The following is a 26,598-nucleotide window of genomic DNA, read 5'->3' on the forward strand; positions in this document are numbered from 1 at the left end:
AGAGGAACACGTTAGCTAGGACCAAGATGTACTGATTTCAGCAATGCATCATCCACTATGCGGCGGCGAGGCGGGAGCGGAGGTCCCTGGACCTCCTCGTGGTGGTCGAGCTCGTAGACGTTGGGGCCGTCACCCATCTCCTCCCCGCCTGTTGCCGGCCACCACCTGGTCCATTCTACGAGCTGGAGACCTGGACAGAGATGGGGAAGAGAGGGGAGAGGGTGAGAAAGGAGGAAGAAAACATTGTATCACCCGCATGTGGGGCTCGTAAGGTATTTTATTATTGGTTTTTGTTTCTGGTGCCACATCTGCGGCCAAAAAAAATGCCTACTACTTGGAACTATATTTATACTGTTTTTAAAAGATAAGGGACGCATTATATTTGGTATTATGGTTTAAAAACGTAGTTTAAACTCGATGATAGGATGAGGGATTAAAATGAACATATTCCTTCACCGTTTATATGCTAATTGGACTCGGTTTAAGAGTTGAACGTTGTAGAATGGACCTTTCCCTTTCCAAATCTCAGTTCTCAGGCCTTGTTTAGTTCCAAACTTTTTCTTCAAATTTTCAACTTTTTCGTCACATCAAAACTTTTGTAGACACATAAACTTTCAACTTTTCCATCACATCGTTCTAATTTCAACCAAACTTCTAATTTTGGTGTGAACTAAACACACCCTCAAGTTTAGAAGTTAGAACATTGTGATTTCAAACCCCTAGAGGCCCAATCCCCTAACCATTTTGAGAGCCATTCAACCTCTAACCATTTTAAGATAACAAACGGGGATTGCACAAAGCCAAAATGCACCACGTGCATTGCAGCATTCCTGGAAGATGATGATGATGACGACAGTGACGCATTGGCAGATACATTCGCCTGTCCTGACATCACGGATGACGCAATCCACCCGCGGACTTCCCACTCCAGTCCAACCATCTCGATCCAGCACCCGTCTATAACTAAAAATCCAATCCGCCCAACACGTGATCGCTCGATCGGCAGAGGCGCGACGACGATGGCCGCCGCCGCCGCCGGAGGAGGAGGATCACCGGATCACGAGCTGAAGCTGCTCGGCAGCACGAACCCTAGCCCGTTCGTCACCAGGGTGGAGCTCGCCCTCGCCCTGCGAGGCCTCACCTACGACCTCGTCGCCGTCGACCTCGACCGCAAGACCGACCTCCTCCTCGCCGCCAACCCCGTCCACGCCAAGGTCCCCGTCCTCATCCACCGCGGCCGCCCCGTCTGCGAGTCCCGGGTCATCCTCGAGTACATCGACGACGCCTTCCCCTTCCCCGGCGGCGGCGGCGCCCCGCTCCTCCCCCCCGCCGACGACCCCCTCGCCCGCGCCGCCGCCCGCTTCTGGGCCGCCCACGTCGACGACGAGTTCGTGGCGTCGTGGAGGCCGGCGTACCTGGGGAGCACGGAGGGGGAGAGGGCGGAGGGGATGGCGCGGATGGCCGCCGCGGTGGGGGCGCTGGAGGGGGCCCTCGCCGCCGCGGAGGGGAAGCCCTTCTTCGGCGGCGACGCCCCGGGGCTCGTCGACGTCACGCTGGGGTCGGTGATCCCGCGGACGAGGGCGAACGAGGCGCTCACGGGGACCAGGGTGCTCGACGCCGCCAGGACGCCGCTGCTGGCGGCGTGGGCGGAGCGGTTCGGCGAGCTCGACGCCGCCAGGAAGGTGCTCCCGGCCGTCGGCGACGTGGTCGAGTACCTGGAGACGAGGCTCCGGAGGAGTAATGTGGTTATCGCTAGGAAACAGTAGTGGAGGTTGATCGATTAGATTAAATTAGCTGCTGCACTGCTGATTGGTTTTGGTTGACTTGGTATGTGAGTCGGATTAATAATGCAAGGGGGATATATATATATATATATATATATATATATATATATATATATATACTGTTCTTGCCGCTCTGTGTTTCTTCTGGCTGCTCTGTTTATCCGTTTCTACGGCAGATGAATATATACTGTTCGTTCCAGTTATTCTATGGCCGAGAGTCGTGGTATAAAAAACCGGACCGGACGTGCGGTCCAACCGAAAGAAACCGGAACCAGCACTCCCACCGGCTTGGTTTGCTTTAAGGACCGCTCATGCAATCGACCCGGTGTGAACCGGATGAACAAGGCTATATTGAACTGCCGGTTTGCTAATGCCCACTTGGATTATTGTGGCCCAATTACCTTTTATTCCTTAAAATGGGAAAAATGGTGCGTCACATGAGGATCGATCCCTTTTATTCCATAAAATGGGAAAATGGTGCGTCACATGGGTGTCGGTGAAATGGGCCTGAGGGTACGCACAGTAGAGGGAAGTGTTCTTCCCATCTAGTGGCGTGGCTACGCGACCTCGCCTCCCCCCGCCCCTCGGTTAGTGCTGAGGTGGCCAGGGGGCCTCGGGGTGCCACGTCGCACCCCTCGGGCTTTCGGGGCGTGCTACCCCGAGGCCCTCGCCTGACCACCACGTGGCGGGGAGAGCGGGCGAGGCGAAAGGCGCTGCTCCACGCCTTCAATACGCGGCGCCCCAACCGCGGCGTGGAGGGACGTGCGGTGCCGCTCGATTGACCCATGTCAATCGAGCTTGACCGGCCTGTGACCGGTCACAGGCGACGGGACGGGGGCAGTGCCCCCACGATCTGCCCTGTGTCAGGCGGAGTGGGGGCAGGTATGCCCTGTCCCATCGGCACGCTGCTAGGGACGCCCCATGCGCGTAGTGAGCCGCCAAAGTCTTCATACAATTAATAGGGAATGATAGGGATGTCCCCCGTGTCAGGCGGGGGGCGGCGCCGGGCCCCACTTGAAGCCAGGCGACCATGTTGCTTCTGGTCGAAGCAAAGGATAGCGGTATGAATAGGGCCATGTGGGCCCCCCTCCCTTGGATGGGTAAGTGCAAACGGTGCATGTGGTATCCTTTTGAACTATAAAAGGAGGACCTCGTCCACCAAAAAAAGGGACGACTCTCAGACAACTTGAGCTCGGGAGGAAGGACAGCTAGGTTTCCCTCTGGAGCTCAAAACCTCTTGTAAGAATTCACCATAATCCCACACACAGGAGTAGGGTATTACGCTCGAGAGCGGCCTGAACCTGTATAATCCTTGATCTCCCACACAGCCACGAGAGTGATCTAGCGATTAGATGGCCAAGCGGAAGTTGACCCTTGATCATCGCGCCATTTCCCCCGGCCGAACTCACAAAGGGGGGTCTCACGACCGCCCGCTAAAGAGGATTACTCTTCGACAATAGGGATTGATCCTTGGCTGATGGGATATAAGAGCATCAACCACACCACCAAGCTAAGTTGGTCACCTTGTTTAAGTAAAATTATGTATGATAGATATACTTTCCGGTTCAACAATTGAACCGTTCGACCTGTCGGTCCAACCGGTGACCCAGTGAACCAAGAGCTTAAGCGGTTCAGTGTCCGGTCCAGTTTTTTCTACTATGCCGAGAGTATGTGACACAGCTACTCAAAACATATCTCAAGTGTGACCAGGGGCTTGTTTAGTTAGCAAAAAAAACTTTGCCCCTCCATGTCACATCGGATATACGGACGTATATTTAAAATATTAAATATAGTCTAATAACAAAACAAATTATAGATTTCGGTAAGAAACTGCGAGACGAATTTATTAAGCCTAATTAATTCGTCATTAGCAAATGTTTACTGTAGCACCACATTGTTAAATCATGACGCAATTACGTTTAAAAGATTCATCTCGTAATTTCTTGGTGAACTGTCTACATTTAATACTCCATACATGTGTCCAAACATTCGATATGACAGCGTGAAAAATTTTGTTTGTGAACTAAACAGGTCCAAATTAGAATGTAACACCAACCAAACATCCTCTTACGAGTTACGACAATACGGATCCAAACTCTATGTTAGCCAAGTTATGATTTAACTTTGCCCCTGCATGCCACATCGGATATACAGATATACATTTAAAATATTAAATATAGTCTAATAATAAAACAAACTATAGATTTCGGGAAGAAACTGCGAGACGAATTTATTAAGCCTAATTAATTCGTCATTAGCAAATGTTTACTGTAGCACAACATTGTTAAATCATGACGTAATTACGTTTAAAAGATTCATCTCGTAATTTCCTGGAGAACTGTCTATATTTAATGCTCCATATATGTGTCCAAACATTCGATATGACTGCGTTAAAAATTTTGTTTGTGAACTAAACAGGTCCAAATTAAAATGTAACACCAACCAAACATCCTCTTACGAGTTACGACAATACGGATCCAAACTCTAAGCTAGCCAAAACGTTATGTTAGGTGTCAGAGTTTTGAACTACGAATTCAAATTCTGTAAGTCAAACTAAAACCAACTGGTGGTATGCTACCAGACTGTACTCGACGCTCATAATTCTGGTCAAGCCAGTTTTAGAAAAAAAATGATGGTTTTTTCGTGGTATGCTACCAGACTGTACTGGACGCTCATAATTCTGGTCAAGCCAGTTTTAGAAAAAAAAATGATGGTTTTTTGCCAAGCGTATGTGTCACACGCTCGCACGCATAGTCGCAACTGCGGTGGGCTTGATTTCTTCCGGTTATATTTGTTTTTGGGATCGCTACATATGCCTACCGCACATGAAAATTGCCCACCGCAACACGTACGGGTTCCCTCGTGCGCCGGGTGTGCCCTTCGTTTCGGCACGCCTCACATCCGGACTGTCGCTCTTATGACCCCGCGCCCGTGCGCCAGGCTCCCCGATGTGGGACTAAATAACGGAGAACCAAGACTTTTGCGTACGTCGCTAGCTGCTGATTCGAAGTGGCCGGTGCACGAAGTGCATCCCGTGCATTGCTGCTGATATGTGAAACAACAAACCATCATTCCAGTAGCACGTATGAGTCATGCATAAATGATTTAAATGGTGATACGAGTCATGCATAAATGATTTAAATGGTGATACGAGTCATGCATAAATGATTTAAATGGTGATGCACAAATGTATTGCCTCTGGTTGATGATGAACGGGTGAGCGTCACTGATCAGGTCCGTCATCGTACGCAAAATACACCGCTGGGGAAAGGGACATTAGTCCCGGTTAGCAACCCTTTTGCATCCCGATTGTGCAACCGGGATGCTCAATCAAGGCTAATGATGGATATTTTTAGTCCCGGTTGAAATAACCGGGACTAAAAATCATCTTTGGTAACATCAAGGCTACCGTGTGGCTAGGGCGAAAGGGACGGTCTCCGGCCAAATTGATGGGTGCGGGAGCATCTACGATGGCTGGGGTTTCGATTTTGCTAACTAGATGGAAAGGGGATAGCCCCCGGGATGCCTTGCCCACGGTGAGCTCAACGGCGGCACGGTGGCGGCCGGGGATGGCATAGCCACGGTGGCGCGCACCCCAAATTGAGGGGGCCGCCGGCTACTAGGTCACTAGGAGGTGCTCAGGGCGCGAGGGCTTACCCCGAAGTGGAGCAACAGCGAAGGGTGGTGGCGCGCGGTTGTGGTGCGGTCGACGCAGGGGCGAACGACGACGGTGGCTGCCGGAGGTGTTCGACGTGCGGTCCTTGGCATCCAACGGTCTTCGGTCTCCTTCCTCAGTGGCAGCGAGCTCGTGTGGATGCCTCCACCCTACCCCGCCACCGGCTTCGGTTGATGGAGTCACATGACGACAGCACGGCGCACGCACTCCACGTGCTCGACGCCGGGCGTGCGGCGCAGCCCGGCGATTGCTCGCGTGAAGTGAGAGGGACAGGAGGGTGCGAGTGAGGGAGAGGGTTGAGAGGGATGAGGTTGAGCCAGGGAGGGTTAGAAATGGGGGGGGGGGAGGGAGGAGGGGGGGCTAATGGCGTCGGGTAGGGCGTCCGGCAAGATGCCCTAGCTGGCAGGTGAGCTGGAGGGGGGTTAGGGTACAGCGGCCGTGGTGTGGCAGGACGACGGGACATTGGCGCGGCGCGGGGTCTTGGCTACGCGCGGTGCACGCGCGCGATTCGGTGCGGGGGCACGGGGCTCGATGCGGGCGTGGGAGAGGCGCGGGTGCGGACGGGCTGGCTTGGTCGGGCGCAATGCGGCGCACAGTTGCACGTGTGCGGTGCGCACAGCGGCTGGAGCGGCACGGCTAGGGTGGGGGACCAACTCGAACAGATGGCGGATAATGAACAGTGCGCCCAGAAAAAGAAAAGAAAAAGAAGAGAAGGAAGAATGGAAAAAATGAAGGCATTAATATGAAAATTTACCAAGCTACCCAAATTAATATTTAGTGTCCAAAATCTAGATTTTATCCAAAAGTTGTGATGGCACAATTATATTTCTTTATTATATTATTTAAATGTCGTTTAATCCCCGAATTAGCACAGATAATTTTGGAGGCTTAGATATTTCTAAAACTTAATTAAATTGTCCTAATGAGTCCATTATAAATATAGTGATATATTTGCTCAATTTATTAGTGTGACCAACTATTTTACATGAGTTGATTTTATGTCACAAGGGACTTGATGAAATGTTCCAAATATTAACTTATATATTCCAATGAAATACTCATTTACAAATAGGATCATTATAGTGGTGATCATCATTTCATTTCATGTGGATGGGTTGTCCCTTTTAAATTGGTTTGACCTCTATACAGCTCATTATAATTTAATATTTGGAACTCATATAATATATGTAATATCAAATTAATTATTCCTAGTGAAACTATTTCATAGATAGAGATCCACTTATTTGAATGGTTATTTCATATGCACTTAGATGTCATGACACACATCACATAATCCAAGTATTTAATATTTTATTTGTAATTTGTATCACAAGAATTATTAATTAACTTGTACTTTATTTGGCTTCTTGTCTTGTGCACAAATGATTAATAATAAATATAATTGTAAGTCATAATTATTGCTGGGAGTATATCTTTAATTTGATTCCTCATTGTGACAATTCATGGTTTGGTAGGCAATCTCAATCTTAACAACCAACATGATGCAAAAGTTTTAAAATATTTGAAATTTTAGTGATTTTTATTGTCAGGAATTTTCAGAATGTTACGCCCCTGTAGTGGGTCGGCTTTCACGCTCCAAGATGAGTGCCACGTCGGAGTTGGCCTCGCTTGTGTTTCCCCTGGTGGAGAGGGGGAGGAGGCAGCATCGATCTTATCCGAGATGCATTGGCAGCGACGCCAATGGAGTGCGAGCAATAATAATTGGCGGCAGTGGCGCTGGTGGAGGCGGTGGCTCCCTTGTGGTTCATGGCCGGTGCGGTGTGGAGCTTCGGGTTGGAGGGAGTCTGGTCACCGCCCGTCTCGTCGGCAGCATGTGTCCTCCGGGTTGGAGAACGTTGAAACAGAGGGAGGAGAAGGAGAGGTTGTGTCACTGACACGTGGGATCGACCAAATTTTATTTGTTTTTAAAGACCAAAACGCCCTGACATATGGGTTTCACATTGATTCAACCACCACGTTAGCCAAAACAGAGAGTAATACTACCTTGGGACTAAATGTGACCAGGTTTTGTATGTTGCGAGATGTGTTATACCTTGTGGTGAAGGGACCAAATTTCAAACTCGGTGATAAATTGAGAGACCTGAAATGAACTTATTACTTTCGCAAACACCCATGGCCGAGCAGCCCATCATAGGTCACAGCCCAGAAGCCAACACTTTGTCTCCCACATCCTCTCCTCTCCCCCTGCCGCCTATCACGATTCACGCACCACCATTCACACGAGCGTTGCATCACGCTGCCTCGTCCTTCCCTCTCCTCCCGCCGCATCGATCACATCGGCGGAAGGGGGCGGCGGTGGCGCGCATTGGCATCGAGCCGGCGATGGGCCGACGACAGCAGCCAGCAGCCAGCGGCGCTTCCCCTTCCTCAGCCACGGCGAGCCAGAAGAGCCTGATTCCTCAAATCCAGGTGAGTCTCCTCTCTAACCTTCGACCTGCATTCTTATTCTGCATTTCATAGCAATTAGTCAATTAGAAATTGGTTTGATTTCCTAGATGAAGAGGACCTGAACATTAATACCATTATTTTCTACCAAGTCCGGTGCAGTGAGTCCATCCAACCCCTAGAAACAGCAGGAACCGAGGCTAGTAACAATTGGCAAAATAATGTTGTGCTTGCTCCAAATGTGATTGTTGCTGACCCTGGGATTCTCACTCCAATCGAACAATTGGATGTAAACATTAGGGATGCTGCTACAAGGGAGTATTTGTTGTTGGGTCCATGTTAACAGGTTGATCATTTCAGCAATGAAATATTTAATGTGGTACTTGATCAAATTATTGTTGATTTAAACCATCGTGCTAAAGGTTTACTCAGCTATTGAGATGCATTGTTTGCCTTGATCTAGGGAATTCTTTCGCCAATTATGATGAAGATAAGCTTATTGAACTTGCTAAGATTTATGTCACTTTTCTAAATATGATTGTACAGTCATTAGAGACCAACTGACACATTTATCTGTGACGGGAGATCTGATTTGGATTTCTCAAGCTGCTCTGACCTTGGTAGCCTTATTGCGAAGATGGTAAGAAGTGATAGACACGAGTTTTTCCATTGATATATATATATATATATATATATCTCTCTCTCTTAATTGAATTAGTTTTGATTTTGCTCTTTTATTTTTTCTGTACTTTGTACTTCAGCATATGAATTATCATGGATAGTACTTCGATTTGAGCCCTAAGCGTACTGAGATCCTGACTCCGCCATTGTAGACGCCGCCGTCCAATGGCTAGCAAACGAGTTCGCCCCATCGGCCGGTGCCCGATGTGAGCTCTGCCGGCGGTGGAGGCGGAAGCGACAAATCGGTGCTGAGACGACGCATCGTTGGGTTCTACAGCGCTGCAATTGAGCGCCTCCCCCGTGGACGAGAAGCCGGAGCTGCTGCCCGCCGTCCTTGACGGCGGCTTCTGCTTCGGCCCCCTGGATCCCGTCTCCAACATCATCACCAACGCCATCAGGCACCTCACCACCGGTGAGGATTCCGGTGCAGATGTGGATGAGATTGAGATGCGGCGAGGCTTGAAGACTAAGGCGCGGGGGTCACTCAAGGCCCTCGGGGTTCATGACCTCCTACTTCCGCTACCTACCCACTCTAGAGGCGCTAAACTTCCTGTGCGCCGCTGAGGGGGACCTCCTCGCCGCTGTCCACCTCGTCGAGGCAGAACGTTGCATGTCGTGCGCGTTCGACATCGGCTCATGCACCGCCAGGACTGCCCTCCGGTGCACCGCGGGGGCCGCGGGTCACCGCGACCCGGGCAGAGTGGCCTCGGAGATGCTCTCGCTCTTCTCCAAGGCGTACAAGATCGCCTCCCATCTCCTCTCTAGGACGGCGGATCGTCTCACCTGCTCAGCCGTCGAGCATCTCCGCCACTTGCTCCTAGAAAAGAAAGCAATGACCAAATTTGTACTCAACGACAGATATTGGTTCTCGTCCCTCCACGGTTGCCACCCGAGCTCGCCGCCTTCTCCCCACTCGCCTCACTAGGTGTCACCGTCAAGGACGAGAGAACACTCGAACGATGCACCAAGTCTCTCCAAAGCGTGCTCGTCGACAAAATCCACGGCTTCTACCTCGAGGCACTCGCTCTCCTACCTCAACACCTTCTCCGCGGCCGTTACCACCGCAGCGTTGTCATGGCCGGCCACTGCTACGGCCCACTCGACCCCGCCTCCAACATCATCCTCAACACCATCTGGTACGATGCCGCGTTCCCGGTCCCCAAGGAGCAGCACCTAGACTTGGACATGATTGGCAGGTGGGCGCTGATCCGTGCCGAGTGCTGTTCCATTGCTGGCCTTGTCGCTGGCCTTGCCGGGGACTACAACCCCTCTGAACTCCAAGCCATCCGGTGCCTCCTCTACGCCAACGGGGACTTTGCCACTGCCATGAGCGTACTGCAGCAAGCACTCCTGAACCAAGAACTAGAATGCTGTCTGACTCCGAGCTGTGCCGCTTGATGGATGTTATGGCTAATAAGCGCTTGGAGCTGTACAGCGTGATGGCCATCGCGGCTCAGCACCCGAGCGCTGATGGACTACTTGATTTCCTCGTGTCTGAGCGTGCTCGTGCTATGCTGCCGAGGGAGTCTCGCAGATTCTCCCGAGAGGATGTGCGTTCCGTCATCGAGTCGCTGTTACAGGAACCTCCACCGTCGCTTGGGATGCCATCGGAGCTGGTACGTTTGGGGCTGGTGGCTAACGCACCATTGACCAGTTCCCTGGTGCTACCAAGCGCTTCTGGGCTGACATGAGCTCTTTCCACAGCAAGGCGAAGGCTGCATTGGAAAACTATGTTCAGGTTGTGTGTGGAGTCTGGAACAAGGCTTTTTAGAAACTCCGTCTTAACACTACCTTCCCCCATGAGACAGTTTCCCTCACACAGACAAAAAAGTACCTATGTCTAACCTTAACGCCTATCATCTAGCCACCTGGGCAGACAGTGCCAAGACTCGGAATCTTACTGAGCCAGTTTCTTTCCATGAGAACAATGTGGTTGCATGTTAGGCTCGGATTAATGGCTTATGAAGTGAAGTCCTAAATTGACTAGACAACTTGCCAAAACTATAATAGCACACAATATAAGGTAACGGCTTAAGAACACGAAGTTGACCCTTTGAGCAACTAAATAGCACATAGCTTGATAGTAGACTCACACAGGGACCATACTTGATAATGATCACACATATACATCATCACCTAACTAGGTTCACACACAGAACCACCCATCAGCCTAGTCCAAATCATTTTATCCACCTATTGTTTATTACACGGCGCAACACATGCAACGGGAAGATATCACACAACCACATAGTTCATATAAAAATAACTATAAGTATATGATTAATCAAAATTAGATTTTTCTTATAAAACAACCTAGAGAGTGGCTAAGCATAGCTACTCTATCTTGAGTTGAGCCCAAGATAGAGGTATCATAGTGAGTCAATATTAATCAAATACGGGATATTATAACGATTAGGTCATCAAGAAGTTATAAATAAAATCATGCATGTTCAAAACAAAATATTTTATAAACTAGGTTCAATACGTTCAAAGAGTGCACTTGCCTTGCATCCAAAAACTATCCCTGCACTGCGTCTTCTGCAACGAACAACACCTTTGGTCCAACGTCTACATGATGACAAAAGAGAAACAAATAAAAAAAAGAAAAGACTAACTAATTAACATCAAACAAAACAACAAATGTAACCAGGAGGTATATCTCAATTTTAGAAGAATTAAGAAAGAAGACTGGTTGAATCGGAGTTCGGACAGAAAAGTTGTGACCTCCTGAAGTTTGAATTTGGAGAAAATCCTTGGATAAGAAAAAGAATATCCCAATAATATTCTCTGGATATTTAATTTCAGAAATTTAATTACTTTTGTGAAAGAGAATATATGTGGGCCCATTAGTCAGTGGTATGGCTCACGGTGGACTTGGTGTATGATGGACCGGCTGATGTGGATGCCACGTGGGGATGAGATGGATGACATGGTGATGATGTGGATAGATCTAGGGCTGAGATGGAAGGGATTTCGTAGATCCCATCGCTAGGACTCGATCAAGGGAATTGGACGGTTGAGATTGCTTTGGATGGTATTGGGCCTATTTAGGATGCCCGGGCTCGGGGCTTGGCCTCCCCGGGACAGGCTGGAAAGGGAGAGAGGTAGCTTTGGCTCCATGGCCAAAGGAAAAAGGTGGAAGAAAACAGAAAAGGGAAGAAGAGGAGGAGGAGGAGGAGAAGAAGAAGAAGAAGAAGAAGAGAAGTGGTAAAGGGAGAGAAAGGAAGGAAAAAGGAATAAGGGAAAAGTCTGGGGACTTTTCTGGAATATTTGAAATTTTTAAGGAGAATTTAGGATATTAGGAATTGAATTTGGGCGGAATGTTGATTAGGTATTGAGCTCCACTTTTAAAAAAATTAAATCCAATTAACTCCAATGAAAAACAACAAAGCCAACGATGTAATTAATTAATTAATCATATTAAACCATTTTGATTTAACGAAGTTTTCATTAAGCTATTTAAGACGAACAAATCAAATGTGAATTTTCACAAATAGGCGAAAAGAACAGAAGACATAAAAGTCAGGGTGTGACAGGTGTTGCAGAGCCAAGGAGGCAAGGATGACATCAAGCACAAGGAGGAGCACATGGTGGGTTGACGCTAAGGCGGTGCCTGAGGGTGGCGAATGAGAGGATCGGCCGATTGGGATAAGGAGTGAGGAGGACTAAGGGGATGCAGTGCCGGTTTTGCTAGTTAGCGCATACGCGCCAGATAGCTTATGTGCGCATACGTCGACCAGGGGCGGAACCACCCATTGGGCAGGGTGGGTTGGCCAGCCCTGCTACGGACTGTGTCGCCCCACCTCCCCCATATCCCTCTTGGACCGCCTACCACCACATTCTATCCACAATTAGCCCATAAGTGAGCAGTTAGCAGCCCAAGTGTCCAACTTAATTAACTTCTGCACGGAGTCATGGTCAGGCGGACGCCGCACGCGACACTTCGTCTTCTGAACGCGAAATCGTGAATCACACCGCCGAGGCACCAACGCTCGATGCCGCCGTTGAAGCCCGAAGCTGTCTCGCCAACGCCCCTCGCTGCGTGGTGCTCGGCGCCTCGACTGCTTCTACACCAACATCGTTGCCCATAGCGCCGCCGTGACGCCGTGTCGTCGTCGCCGGTCTGCCGTGCCCTAGCCCCGTCCCCGCGCGGCGCGGCCAGCGCTGGCACGCTGCATGCCTGTGCAGCGGCAGCGACACTGCAGCAGGCCGGCAGCAGCCAATAGCTCCACTGCTCCTGCCGTTGCCCGGTGGCTAGGGCTAGCCACCAATCCCAGCGCCTTCTTCATCTTTTATCCTAATTTCTAAGGTATATCATGAAGTTTATGGACGAACGGTGAATAATAGATTTGCCTAGTGATTTATTAGAGGTGCATCTCCTTATATATCAATTTTTAAAGAGATTTGATGATTATTTCACTATCTCCCATGTCTTATCAATGGACTTGTGTTTGCAAATTGACAGGTTTTCTGTTATCAGCTTGGTGTGTGATGAATTATAAATGGTGGAAAGGTCATTTCTTTCTTTTAAAATGAAAGGTACCATCCTGAATTTCTTTGTTGCCCTTAAATTATTGAATGTACTATGCTTCTTATGCAATTGCAATATAAATATAGTACGTGGTGGTACGTATTGTGTTCGATTGTTTTTATCGAGCGAATATTTTCGCTCCTTCTTTTCTTAAAGCTGTATCTGCCACTGACCGGATCCACGTGTCGTTAGCGCGGTGGTCAAAATCGGAGTTCGAGGAAAAAAAAGCGATTAGCACGGTGATTAGGGCGTAATAGGAAACGCACGTCATAATTAGTCTAATTTTTCGCTTTTTAATCCGTATCAGAATTAGACTAATCACGTTGTATTTTTTTTTGTTCCTTTTTCATTCCGTTGCACTTTCAATTAGAATTTTTTAAAAAAACTCTACCTGAAACTTAAAACTTTATATCCAAATTTAAAAGTTTCAACATGAATTTGAAAACTTTCAACTTAAAATTTAAAAACTTTTAACTCAAATTAAAAACTTTCGAGACAAACTTGAAAACTTTCAAGTCAAAATTTTAAAACTTTCAGTTAAATTTTAAAAACTTTCAACTCTAAATTTGCAAACTTTGAACTCAAATTTAAAACTTTCAACTCAAAATTTGAAAACTTTTAGTTAAATTTGAAAGCTTTCAACTCTAAATTTGAAAACTTTCAACTTAAACTATGAATACTTTTAACTGATATTTTAAAATTTTCAACTCAATTATTATTTATTTTTTTATTATACAAATTCCTTAATAACACTATTATTAACGCTAATCACACTATTAATAGATTCGTACTTGACGTACGGGCCACGTGCCGGTGTGGGGAGTGCATGCCGGTTCCGCTCCTCGCGCGTACGCGCTGATTAGGAATCCCCATGCAGTGCATGCCTGGGTTCTGCTAGTTAGGCTGATGTCTTCTGTATATTGTATTGGGCCTATTTGGCCGAATTTAGTTTATTCGGTTAACCAAGGGTGGTGGCCGAATTAACGGAATAACATTCGGTCACTTAGCAGCTAGGACCAAACTATTAAGGACATGTACGATGGTTGTCAATACATTGCTAATTAGGAATACTTGTTAACATGGAAGAAAGAGAAAGGGGATAGACAAAACATCGTTATCATGCATAACAATAGCTTAACAACGACTCTTAATCACTATAATATAATATAGAAATATGGTTGTATGAGGGTAAAAGAATGGAAAGAATATTAAAAAAATGAATATTTTTTGAGTTAATGATTGGAACCTTTGTCGTCTCAACTATTGTAAAGGCATGGTCTCTAAATAATCTTGTATTGTTTAAGAGACCATATTCATCTCTACCATTGAATATGCCCTAACCGTGTTTCTTGGTCGCGGCTTATTTTTCTCTCGATCCTGATCTTTTTAACTTGTTCTAATTTTGTCTACCACTCCCTTAGATCGAGCATGGATGGAAGCTACGGGGAGAAACAAGTGGCAAAGCCATAAGGATTATATGCATACTATAAGGATAAATTGAATATTTTAGGAAGTAAAATTAATAAGGGATTGTCTACATATCTGTTGACAGAAAATCCACCTCCTATCTTTCAAATTTTAGACAATTGGATATGCTTCAAGATTCATGTAGACCCCTTAACCCTAACTCCTCTCCTCCTCCCCCGTCCAGATCACGCTGCCACCACTCCTCCTGTCCCTCGCGCGATCCCCCTCCGCCACCACCCCACCGTGCCGCCACTCGCCTCGTCGGTTGGCCGGAAAGAGTCAACGGCACCGGCGAGCCCCCTCCCCCTCCCCTTTCCCCCTCCCTCGTCTCTTTCTCCTCAAGGCGGCGATGGCAAGGTGCCCCCGCCCCGCCGTCTTCCCCGTCTCCGGCGGCTCCCCACCGCCGGATCCGCAACCACCGCCACCACCCCACCGCGCCACCACCCGCCTCGTCGGCTGGCCGGAAAGAGTCAACGACACCGGTGAGCCCCCTCCCCCTCCCCTCTCCCCCTCCCCCGTCTCTTTCTCCTCAAGGCGGCGATGGCGAGGTGCCCCCGCCCTGCTGTCTTCCCCGTCTCCGGCGGCTCCCCGCCGCCGAATCCGCAACCACTGCCCGCCGCCTTCCCCGTCTCCGGCAGCTCTCCGCTGCCAGATCCGCAACCACCGCCCGCTGCCTCCTAACCAAATGCTTGCTTTGCCCCTGCCACCAACGCCGGCCCACTACCCTCCTCCATCCCGTGGCTCCGCTGCCGCCGCCCGCCCGATCTGCCGCCCACCGCCGGGCTGCCGCTTCCCACGGCCATCCCTCTAAAACCGGCGAACTCCTCCTCTTCCTCCTCCCCCTCCCACCCCTCCCACCCCCACCCTACCACGAGACCCTAGCCCGTAGGGTCCTATGTTAGGAAACGATAGGCAAACAAACGATAAAGAATAATAGATCAATCACAGAAGACACGAGATTTTAACGTGGAAAACCCTTCCAAATCAGGAGAGAAAAAACCATGGGCGCTAGCCAACAAAATATCTTCACTATATCGGGGTGAGGTTACAACGTCGCACGGCGGCTTACAAGAGATATATATATGAGGTGGAACCCTAAAAGGGAAGACTATCCGTACCGCGGGGGCTCCGCACCCGCACCCCTGGGCGTCTCTAGGTGCACAACCCAATGGGCTAGCTTCAAGGCCCAAGCCTCCGGCGATGGGCTTCCGCTTTGCTACGGCAGAAGTTGTCATTTATTAAGTGCAAATGAATTTGGATCACAACTCAACATCCTAGGGTGTCGCCAGCGTTGGAGAAGCAGCAGCTGGAGCACGAATCGCGAAGCACATCTAGTGAACCAAAATTTGCAAGATTTAGAGGTATGTTTTCTGTCAACTGAAGTTTAGCAATTCCGAATTAATAAATGTAATAATTTAGAACTCAAAAAAATAGAACAAACGAGGGGCCTTTAAACAATAATAATGTAATAGAAAAAGTTTTTTTTTTGCGAGAAATCGTATTTGTATTTTTAGTAGCAGATGGAGGATATGGAGCAAATACTCCACGAAACGACAATATCGGTTCATCGAGGGTGTGTTTGGTTCCTGGTCAAGGTTGGATGGGATATGGCGGTCCATATTTTGTTGGATATGGCGGTCCAGTTTTTTGTTTGGTTGTGTGAATATGGCGATCCAGTTTTTTATTTGGTTGTAGGGACGAAGGTGGATTTAGTGATCCAATTTTTTAGTGTGTGGTCACCTCTCCACTTGAGATGGTGAATATACCCCATCAAATTAATACATAATACAATTTTACACCACTATTTCCATTATAAATACACATAGAAAAAAGAAAAAAAGAAAAAGAAAAAAGAAAAAAAAAACACGGCCAGATCTGGGGCTCGTCGCCGCCGCCTCTTCCCGCCGCTCGCCTCCTCTCACCGTCGCTTCCTCCCGCCGGCCGCCTCCTCCCGCTGGCGGCCGCCGCCGCCACCGCCACCTCCTCACGCCGACGCGGCGCTCGCCGCCCGCATCGTTGTCGTCGTCGTCGTAGCGGCTGTCGAGCTCGTCTCCTCTCTTGTCGCCCGCGGCGGCTGCTGAGCTTGCCTTCTCTCTCGCCGACCGCCGCGCTCGTCACCCGCACCGGCCGCCGAGCTCGCCTCCTCTCTTGTCACCCACGCCGGCTGCCGAGCTCTCCTTCTCTCTCGCCGGCCGCCGCGCTCGTCACCCCCGACAGCCGCCGTGCTTGCCTCCTCTCTTGTCGCCCGCGCTGGCTCCCGCGCCGGCCGCCCTATCCGCCGCCTCGCTCGCGTCGTCGTGGTGAGGGGTGACGCGAGTCACACGACTCGCTCGCGCGGCTCGCCCGAGCCTCGGGCGGCTGCATCCGGCCAAATCGGCCGGATCCCTCTATCCAACATCTGAGGGGAATATTCCCCTCCGGGCCGCCCTATCCCACTTTTGCCCAGCAACCAAACACCCTCCAAAAAGCGGCGGCCATGTTCTATCCGGGTATATCCCACCAACCAAATACACCCCAAGCTGAGCAAATACTCCACGAAACTCAAGCTGAGCCCAATCCCAAGCTGGACCACCATTGTAGAGGCTCGGCTCAAGTCTAGGTCCAGCTCGAGCTCGGCTCATCAACAGGCACACACAAAGCACACTTGCGGATTCGTCGCCCATACAAACTGGAGAAAAGGGCCTCTTCCCAAATCCGTAGGCAAACCGAAACCCCCCGAATCCAAATCCGCCAATCTCTCGCCGCGGACGCCGTCCTATGGCCAGCAAACGAGTTGGCCCCGATCAGCCGGTGCCCGATGCCGGCGGCGGAGGCGACAAATCGGTGCTGAAACGATGCATCATTGGGTTCTACACAAGGGCGATTGAGCGCCTCCCGGTGGAAGAGAAGCCGGCGCTGCTGGCCGCCATCCTCGACGGCGGTTTGTGCTTCGGCCCCCTGGATCCCGTCTCCAACATCGTCGCCAACGCCATCTGGCACCTCAGCACCGGTGAGGATTCTAGCGAACATGTGGAGGAGGAGGTTGAGATGCGGCAGTGCTTGAAGACGATGGCGCGGGGGTCTCTCAAAGCCCTCGTGGGGTTCATGACCTCCTACTTCCGCTATCTGCCCACTATGGAGGCGATGCACTTCCTGCGCGCCGCCGAGGGGGACCTCCTCGCCGCCGTCCACCTCGTGGAGGCAGAACGTTGCACGAGCGCGTTCGACATCGGCTCCTGCACCACCAAGACCGCCCTCCGGTGCGCCGCAGGGGCCTCGGGTCACCCCGACCCGGACAGATTGGCCACGGCGATGCTCTCGCTCTCCTCCAAAGCCCACAAGATCGCCCATCTCTTGTCTAGGAAGGGTCGTCTCACCTGCTCAGACGTGGACCACCTCAGCTACCTTCTCCTAGAAGAAGGAACCAATGACCAAATTTGTACTCAACAACTGATGGCTCTTGTGCCTCCAAGGTTGCCACCCGAGCTCGCCGACGCTGCCGCCACCTTCTCCCCACTCGCCCCGCAAGGTGTCACCGTCAAGGACGAGAGAACACTCGAACGATGCACCAAGTCTCTGCAATGCGTGCTCGTCGACAAAATCCACGGCTTCTACCTCGAGGCACTCGCTCTCCTACCTCAACACCTGCTCCGCGGCCGTTACCACCGCAGCGTTGTCATGGCCGGCCACTGCTACGGCCCACTCGACCCCGTCTCCAACATCATCCTCAACACCATCTGGTACGACGCCGCGTTCCCGGTCCCCAAGGAGCAGCACCTAGACTTGGACATGATTGGCAGGTGGGCGCTGGTCCGTGCTGAGCGCTATTCCGTTGCTGGCCTCGTCGCTGGCCTCATTGCCTTTGCCGGGGACTACAACCTCTCTGAACTCCAAGCCATCAGGTGCCTCCTCTACGCCAACGGGGACTTTGCCACTGCCATGAGCGTACTGCAGCAAGCACTCCTGAACCAAGAACGTACAATGCTGTCTGACTCCGAGCTGTGCCGCTTCATGGATGTTATGGCTAAGCGCTTGCAGCTGTACAGCGTGATGGCCATTGCTGCTCAGCACCCGAGCGCTGATGGACTACAAGAGTTCCTCATATCTGAGCGCACTCGTGCTATGCTGCCGATGGAGTATCGCAGATTCTCCCGAGAGGATGTGCATTCCGTCATCGAGTCACTGTTACATGAACCACCACCGTCACTTGGGATGCCACCGGAGCTGGTACGTTTGAGCCTGGCGGCAGAACGGACCATTGACCAGTTCCCTGATGCTACCAACCGCTTCTGGGCTGACATGAGCTCTTTCCACAGCAAGGCGAAGGCCGCATTGGAAAGCTATGTTCTGGAGAACGGGGTATGGCTCACTTTTTTCTCTGATTCTGTGTTCTCATCACTAGTTTCTTGCAAGCACTGAACTAGTAAGCTAATTGTAATTGCCACATGTGCTTACAAAATTGAACTGTTTTGTATGTTTGCAGGGCCCTCAGTATGTGATCCATGTCATCTGTGGTGCGAACGAAAGTGTCGCGGACCGCAATGGCCCAGAGCTTAGCAGGATTAACTGGCCAAGATCGCGCAACAAATTTCACTATTCCCACATTAACTTCTTGGCGAGCCCTACTGGGCCAAGTGCTGTGGGTGTGTTGCCAACCCTTTTCTTTGCAGAGTGCGTAAATCACAATGAAGAAAGCGACCGTGCCAGGAAGAACAATTGCTACCCTGTTGTCGTGCCACCAACAAATGCTGGTGCGTCTCTCATTCGCTTATCGGTGCTTTTGGTTTGACATGTCTATAACTAGTCTCATTTGCCAAGGAATGTTGCTAGTAACTGAACTGCAACTGGTACCCCCCCCCCCCCCCCCCCCCCACACACACACACACCCAGAAAAGAAGTCCACCTGCATGTTCTAGCCTACACATGTGCTTGCTTTGCAACAGTTGTCTCTTGAATGTTCGCTTAATCTTCCTCTCATTCATTGCAGAGAAGGTCCGGTGCTTCTACTGTGAGTATAAAGGGATTAATATCATTCACCCGGCTGATGGGAACTACCATGGGTGCGACACAGACTTCGAGAAGATGGCACGCCGGAAGCACGTTTTGACCAATAGCATCGAGAGCGTCTTCAACAATGGCCTCTTGGTCTCTAATTTCAGGGGTGCGGTGCAAGAAGATTTCTTCTACTTTGACCATGCCAGGGACCATGCCAAGGGGCCATCATCTTGTTCAGATGGTTAAAAATTCATCACAACATCAGACGTGGTCGCGTCCTAGTTGCTAGTCTAATCTGTTTGTTGTTTATGATTAATGATGATGCTTGCGCAACTGAGTAGCCCAAATTAGCAGGCAGCGACTAATTAACTTTGACTCTTATTTATGGTCACTGGTGTAGGTCTGATGGCAGCATTTTAAGTTTGTGTTGATACTGAAATATTGGATGTGTTTTTCTAAATGTCGCATGCTGGCTACTCTGAAATTTCAGCTGTTTCTATTTTTCTGTTTACTACTTTCTCCCCAGGAGTAGCAGGAAGGGGATGTTTGGTTCTCGGCCATACTTTGCCATTACTTGCCAATAAAAGTTGCCACACTTTGCCTAAGGTGAAGTGATCAAATTATTAGCCACAACTTACTAAGCCTAAGAGAACCTTGCCACACTTTTTTGAGCCATTGACACGTGGGACCTAATTTATTGGAGGGGAATCTTGCCACAACTGTGGTTACAACCAAACACCTGTCAAATTTGCCTAACTTTAGGCATGACAAACTGTGGTAAAGTGTGGCTTGCAACGAAATACACCCTAATTCTTTTATTAGGTATGCTTGGTTTGTTCTTCTCCTTACCCTTTGGTTCAATATATGTTATGGCAGGGGTCCAGCTCCAACTGCAACTTGTAAGGCCGCTTTATGTTGGAGTTGGAGTTGGAGCTGATGTGTAGAGTGTTTGGCTCGATATGCTGTGTAGCTCTCTTCAAATAACTCTAGAATGCGGTCTTGACAGGTAAGTAGAAAGGATCACGAGCTGCGACACGTGCGCGAGTAATGTGTTTAGTGCGATCGATCAAAAAGACATCGCAGAAAGTGAAAAGCATATATACGTGACTTCAAATAGGGCGTGCCCAAGATAGATATACTTGTGATGAATATCAAATATGATTTTTTTTTTGATCAGTTAGTTCAGACTAGAAGGACATAACATAATGGCATAATACGGGTTCTGATGGTTTTGATAAAAATCATAGTTATCACCACTCGAACAGAAATGTACTTAATAAAATTAACAGTGCGTATATAACCTAAAATGAGCACACATAATCAACAAATTACCAATCGATACAGTGACATATTTTTGCAAAATATACACCACAATTTTGATCAAAACATACACTACAACGATGACATGTTTTTGCCAAAACATGAATATACAAATAGTTATCATCATCAAGATTACATAACAGAGGTAATGCAAGTGTCTTTAAACATGGTAACAGAAGTATCATGCCATTTGCTCAATATTCCATGTTTCCAACAGAAGATGATAAGTCTTGTCAGCTTATTTTGCCTATTAGGTCCATGTGAAGTCACTCTACTGCAGGCAACAATGACATGGGTACAAAAATGAGCTTGCCTCAAGCGCAAATTGTCACATATATTTCTTATTTCTCCAATGTGTTGATCGACCTGGCATTTAACAATGTGAAATGTAGCATGTATGGAAACTAAAATCATTGCAATGTTGTGATGCAATGTTTAATGTCAGAATGTAAATTAACTATCTAGTCTCCAATTCTTCATCAATATATAGTGTACTAAACATATAAAGTAATGACAGTGCAAATCCTCCGGGGCTCAAAATAACCTGGGCTGGTGAGTCACTAAACAACTTTACTTCATGCGTCTGTATTGGATTCATACAAATGATATGGATTGGCTGATTTGGACTCTTTTAAAAAAGGAGCAAAGAATCATTCTAAAAAAACAAATAAAGTGTACTCCCCTCATCGATGTCAACCAATCAAGTTCAGATTTGAAGGAGGGGGGCCGCAGCGGGGGGGGGGGGGGGGGGGGTTGTTACTTGTTAGTGACTCTGCAACTACCATAAATCATTCCATTTATGCCACACATTTTTTGAATGGAGTCCTGAAATCAATTCCAACCATAGAAGTCCTGCAAAAATCAACAGAGAAGACAAAACAATATGGTATTTACAAAAATATTGCTTTTTCTCATGCATCTAGTGTACTACTCCTATATATGCTAACAGAAAATCTACTATTATACCTGCCAAAACAAGTGTTCTGTATGTTTCAGTACAACGAAGGTAAAAGGAGATGGCATCATATTAATGACACGTAACCCAGGGGGACAACATGGCAGCATACGCAGTTTCTTAATCCAAAGCACATATTATAGTAGGTAAAAACAAAACCATTTCCCAATTACACTCTAACCGCAACGAAAACCAGTCCACACAAGTTGATTAATTTTCGAATAGCAACTCCATGAGTAGCCATAGTAGAAAAAAATAAAATTAATTTGCATTTTAATGACCTAAAAAGTCTGGAAAAAGGCAAACTAATCGATATGCATCTAAACTTGCAAGCAGAAGACAGCATGAATGAGCATGCTCACAAGCTACTTCATAAATGCCACCACTTCTTAATGCCAAAGCCTCAGAGAATTCTTTTACATCAGAGTGACAGGGGACATTTTCCATAGTCAACTTGGAAGCTGCTGGCCTGAAAGCATTTGTCAAAAAATATCAGGCGGCTAAACAAGCAACTGAAGAGACAGGTTGCAATCAACATGAAAGAAGATTGTAAGGCACTTACGAGCCACAATATGTTACACCCTTGATTTCAATGAAATCAGATTGGCCAAGGCAGTAACTTTGCATAACCATCTATCTCTTCTGCATTCTAGCCTTTAACCAATGTCAGCCGGTAGACTGTTCATTGATCTTTGTGATGCAGAGACTTCAGTGAATCCTAGGGCAACATCATAAAATCAAGGTAAATAGCACGGAAAACAATACAGATCAGTATACGCAAACCTTATGTTCATGGTGTACATCTGGAAGTACTTTTGAATTACCAGAAAACGCTCCCGGAATTCTGAAAATAATAGTCTATCGACAGTTTTCAAGGTTTCCTTTGTAGCTGCGTCCACACTGACATACAGTTGCAACCATATAAACAGATATCTTTAAAGCTTGTTGCTTTGAGCACTTAAATGCCAAAACATATCTTAATTCGAATATGACATGAGTGATTGGTTTCAATGTCTTAATCTTATCAGGAAACTGTGCATTACTGACAAGAAATGTTGCCTACGGTGTAGATCAACAATCAGAACATTTATCTCTGGATACATATTTGGTTCCACAACCAGAGATAATGCACAATATCTAGGAGATAGACCCTGTACCAGCCTCTCTGGCTTTACTCCTGAAAAAGCATGAAGCAGCAATTCAACATTTTTATTTTCAGCCAAGAAGGACTGCAGTAATATTGCTTGCAGATCCATCATGACTGGCAAACCAATTATCTTACCAGAAACTCGGTGTATTTCATCCCGTTAGAACTTGATAGGCTCATCCTACCATAGGAAATTTATTGCCTGCAGGAGCTCTCCGCCTGTCATCTTTCATTGATACGGTGATACATATAAGGATACAATAGGACTTAAATCGGCCTAAGCACGCCAAGGTAAAAATTAAGCATCAATAACCCTATCTAAGCACAATTTCTACTTCCAATCCATGAAATATGGCGCATGCAAGAACCGAAGCATGATACTAACCATGAGAGAAGTTATAAGGGCATATAGTTGAGAAAGTTGTTCTCGAACAAAAAAAACTTGTTTGGTTCATAGAGGGACCAAATCCATCCTTGAAAGGAGGATGTATATGGTGGTCAGTTGGTCCATGCGCCTGCATGGATGATACACCTCCAGCAAATGTGGTCATCTAAAAGAAACCGTGTAATATTATAATAGGAAAATCAGTAGGAGAACAAAAGTAAAAAAAAATGCATGAAAATTATCTCAATCTATACGTATTTGTTTGCAAATGGGTAACAATTCAACCTCTTTATGAAACATCACATGGGAGGCTCCCTTAGTGGTTAATCAAGTGAAGTGCCAGGTTGATATCTATGGTCGACCAAATATAGTAGTTGGCAAAGAGGTAGAGCTGTGAATTCTTTACTACATAATAGTCGACCAAACAATTATTGTCTAAACGATGAATAATAACTGTTAAATATACAACCTACTCTAATTATGTAGAACAAAGGGCCATATTGATAAATATTCGAAAAATCTATGTTGCATCACATTCACTTTAGGAGGTACGGAAGCATTACTATTCTCAGTTGCATATATCATAGGATTTCCACCTCTTTCCTACATAATTAAGTGATTTCCAGTGGTCCCAATGAAAACCGCATTGCACAAAAATACTGAAGTGGTATCTAGGATTTTGTCTGAAATGAGAGAAAGGATTAATGTTTGTTTAGAATATGTTCCATAGGAAAAAAAAACTAGTGTTGTTACCTTGAACCAATGGTAATGAACTGCAACTTCTTTATCCACTGCTCCCATCTAAGATATGTCCTGAGAGCACAAACTTTTAAACATTACCTAATTAAATCAATAGGCACCAAGAACATCATGAACCCAGATCATAAAAAAAAACCTTTGTTTTCTGTGAAAACCTCCATTTACCTCTTTTGCCTCCCTCCCCATCTCGCCCCTCAATCTATACAGTAGAAGATTCTCATGCATAATTTTCAATCTAAGAGAGTAACACTGGTGGAGAAGTGCTTTTTACTACCGGTTCATAACCCTTTATAGTCCCGGTTTTCCAACCGGGACTACGAATCCGGGACTAAAGATCGTTATCTTTAGTCCCGGGTGAAATAACCGGGGGTAAAAATCCATTTTTAGTCCCGGTTGGGGTTACCAACCAGGATTAAAGATAGAACATTTTTAGTACTAACAATAGAGCTAGGCTAGCTAGATCCGGTTGCTCCATTATTCTATTCTTTTCTTCATTGTTTTAATATATTGATTTCACTCCATCCCTATCCCAAAATCCTAAATCAATCATCCCCAAATCCTCAAATCCTCAAATCGATCATATAAAATACATCACAAAATCTTAAAAAAAAATTACATCACAACTTCTACAAAATTCATCACAAATACATCACATATTCACATCACACACAAATCAAATACATCTCAGATCCGAATCACGAATTCTCAAAAAAAAAAAAAAACAAAGAAACGCCGGCTGCTGCTACTGCGCCACCCGCTGCGAGGCCGCCCGGCCCTCCGCCCGCCGGAGCGCCGACCGCCGCTGCGAGGTCGCCCGTCCCTCCGCGCCGCTGTGAGGCCACCCGGCCCTCCGCCCGCTGGCGCACCGCCGCAAGGCCGCCAGCCGCCCGGCCCTTCGCGCTGCCCGGGCCTCCGCGCTGCAAATCAAGAGTGGGGAGGATGGGGGAGGGAAAGGAGGAGAGGCGCCGCCGGGCCTCTGCGCTGCAGATCAAGAAGTGGGGAGGATGGGGGAGGGAAAAGAGGAGAGGAAGAGATAAGGTGTAAGGAGTCAGAGGATAGGAGGAGCCGGGAGTTAAAAGGAGAGAGGAGTGGGAGGGAGGAGGAGACCTCGATCCAATCCGCGCGCACGGTTGATGTTACCAACCGGGACTACAAATAGATCTTTAGTCCCGGTTGGTAACACCAACCGAGAGTAAAGAGTATGTCGATCTTTTTTCCCGGTTTATAACACCAATCGGGACTATAAATAGATTTTTAGTCCCGGTTGGTAACACCAACCGGGAATAAAGATCAAAAAAAGTATCTCTGAGATTTTAAACCGGGACTAAAGATATTTTTAGTCCCGGTTTTTAATACAACCAGGACTATTGTGAAATCTGGCCGACCGACCAAAGATGGTTTCTCCACCAGTGTAAATAGCAGGACTGTTCTTCTTCCTTCCATGAAATGAAACAACAATGAAATACATTTCTTTATTCTCGCCGGGCGAACAAACTTATTTATTCAATGTTCCTTCTCTTCTCTTTAGTGAGTCAAAGTAAAATACAATGATTAAGTTGAAATTCTCCCATGCTATAGCCTGCATTTACCATTTTCAACTAAAGCTTGCACACCAATTCTATTTTGTCTACAAACTTCGATTTTTTTCTCAAGTATCTTTCTAACCCAACCACCTGGTCATTGAGTATATGACCAAAAGCAAGGGAAAACAATGAACATTACATCTCTCACAAGAGTTATTACTTCGATTGAGGTCGTATAACGCGTTCAATCCGTCCTCATGATTAGAGTGAACAGCCAAGCTGCCATAGTAAAACAAATCCATACTTTTCCATAGCTAGGCTGGCCGGCAAGTAGAAACCGGAAGATGAAAGGCAAAAGATCCAAAGTGATGGCGCTGTCAGAACACCAGGACCTACAGTCCAACCAAGCAACAATAAACACAAATACTACATGATTCTGAGCCAGAGAGAGAGAGACCACCATAGGCGAGAAAATTAAGATTATGCCATTATTAGAATTGGGTTTCACCAAAATACCATTCGGGAGATGTGTTTCACTAAAATACCATTTTTAAACAGTGACCAAACACTAGAATGCCATTTTAGACGAAATTACCCCTCCTTCCACATCTTCTTCCCTTCCATCTGACTCCTTCAACTTTGCTCGCTGGCCAGCAACCACGACATGAACGGGGCAAGAACTTTGGCCAGCCACCGCGTGATTCCCGACGATCCCGCCGGCACTTGTGCTCCGCCACAGTGGCACCGTCTTTTCCTCCTCGAAAATCACAGTCCCCATCTCCCTTTGCTCTTCCTTAATTTTTTTTTGTCAATCTCCACATCACCTCGCATGATGTTGTTCTTGCTCAATTGTTTCGTTGGTGTTTCTTTTGTCTCTAGTGGGTGTTGGCAACTTTTTGTGACAAGTTGACAACCACGATCGCAGCACCTAATGCTAATGCCTTGCGGTGATCCTAGAGTCACCAACCACCTCAATCTAGCAAAAACTAG

At 47.5% G+C, this 26,598-nt stretch overlaps 2 protein-coding genes and 2 pseudogenes across 2 annotated transcripts; 3 read left to right on the forward strand and 1 right to left on the reverse strand.

Moving 5' to 3' along the window:
- Positions 1–792: 792 nt before the first annotated feature.
- Positions 793–1,909, forward strand: LOC127752819 (probable glutathione S-transferase GSTU6). The gene has a single exon (XM_052278237.1). It carries the CDS (start codon positions 1,020–1,022, stop codon positions 1,764–1,766), a length of 747 nt encoding a protein of 248 aa, XP_052134197.1. The 5' UTR covers positions 793–1,019; the 3' UTR covers positions 1,767–1,909.
- Positions 1,910–8,503: 6,594 nt separating this feature from the next.
- Positions 8,504–10,465, forward strand: LOC127785828 (uncharacterized; annotated as a pseudogene).
- A 6,725-nt stretch (positions 10,466–17,190) lies between these two features.
- LOC127753014 (uncharacterized) lies at positions 17,191–20,003 on the forward strand. The gene is made up of 3 exons (XM_052278467.1): positions 17,191–18,883; positions 19,008–19,275; positions 19,512–20,003. The coding sequence occupies exons 1-3, from the start codon at positions 17,303–17,305 to the stop codon at positions 19,763–19,765; spliced, it is 2,103 nt and encodes a 700-aa protein (XP_052134427.1). The 5' UTR covers positions 17,191–17,302; the 3' UTR covers positions 19,766–20,003.
- Positions 20,004–22,067: 2,064 nt separating this feature from the next.
- LOC127785830 (S-adenosyl-L-methionine-dependent tRNA 4-demethylwyosine synthase-like) lies at positions 22,068–22,897 on the reverse strand (annotated as a pseudogene).
- Between the last annotated feature and the right edge of the window lie 3,701 nt (positions 22,898–26,598).

The sequence above is a fragment of the Oryza glaberrima genome, chromosome 10 (genome assembly GCF_000147395.1).
Source record: "Oryza glaberrima chromosome 10, OglaRS2, whole genome shotgun sequence".
In the NCBI taxonomy this organism is placed as follows: Eukaryota; Viridiplantae; Streptophyta; class Magnoliopsida; order Poales; family Poaceae; genus Oryza; species Oryza glaberrima.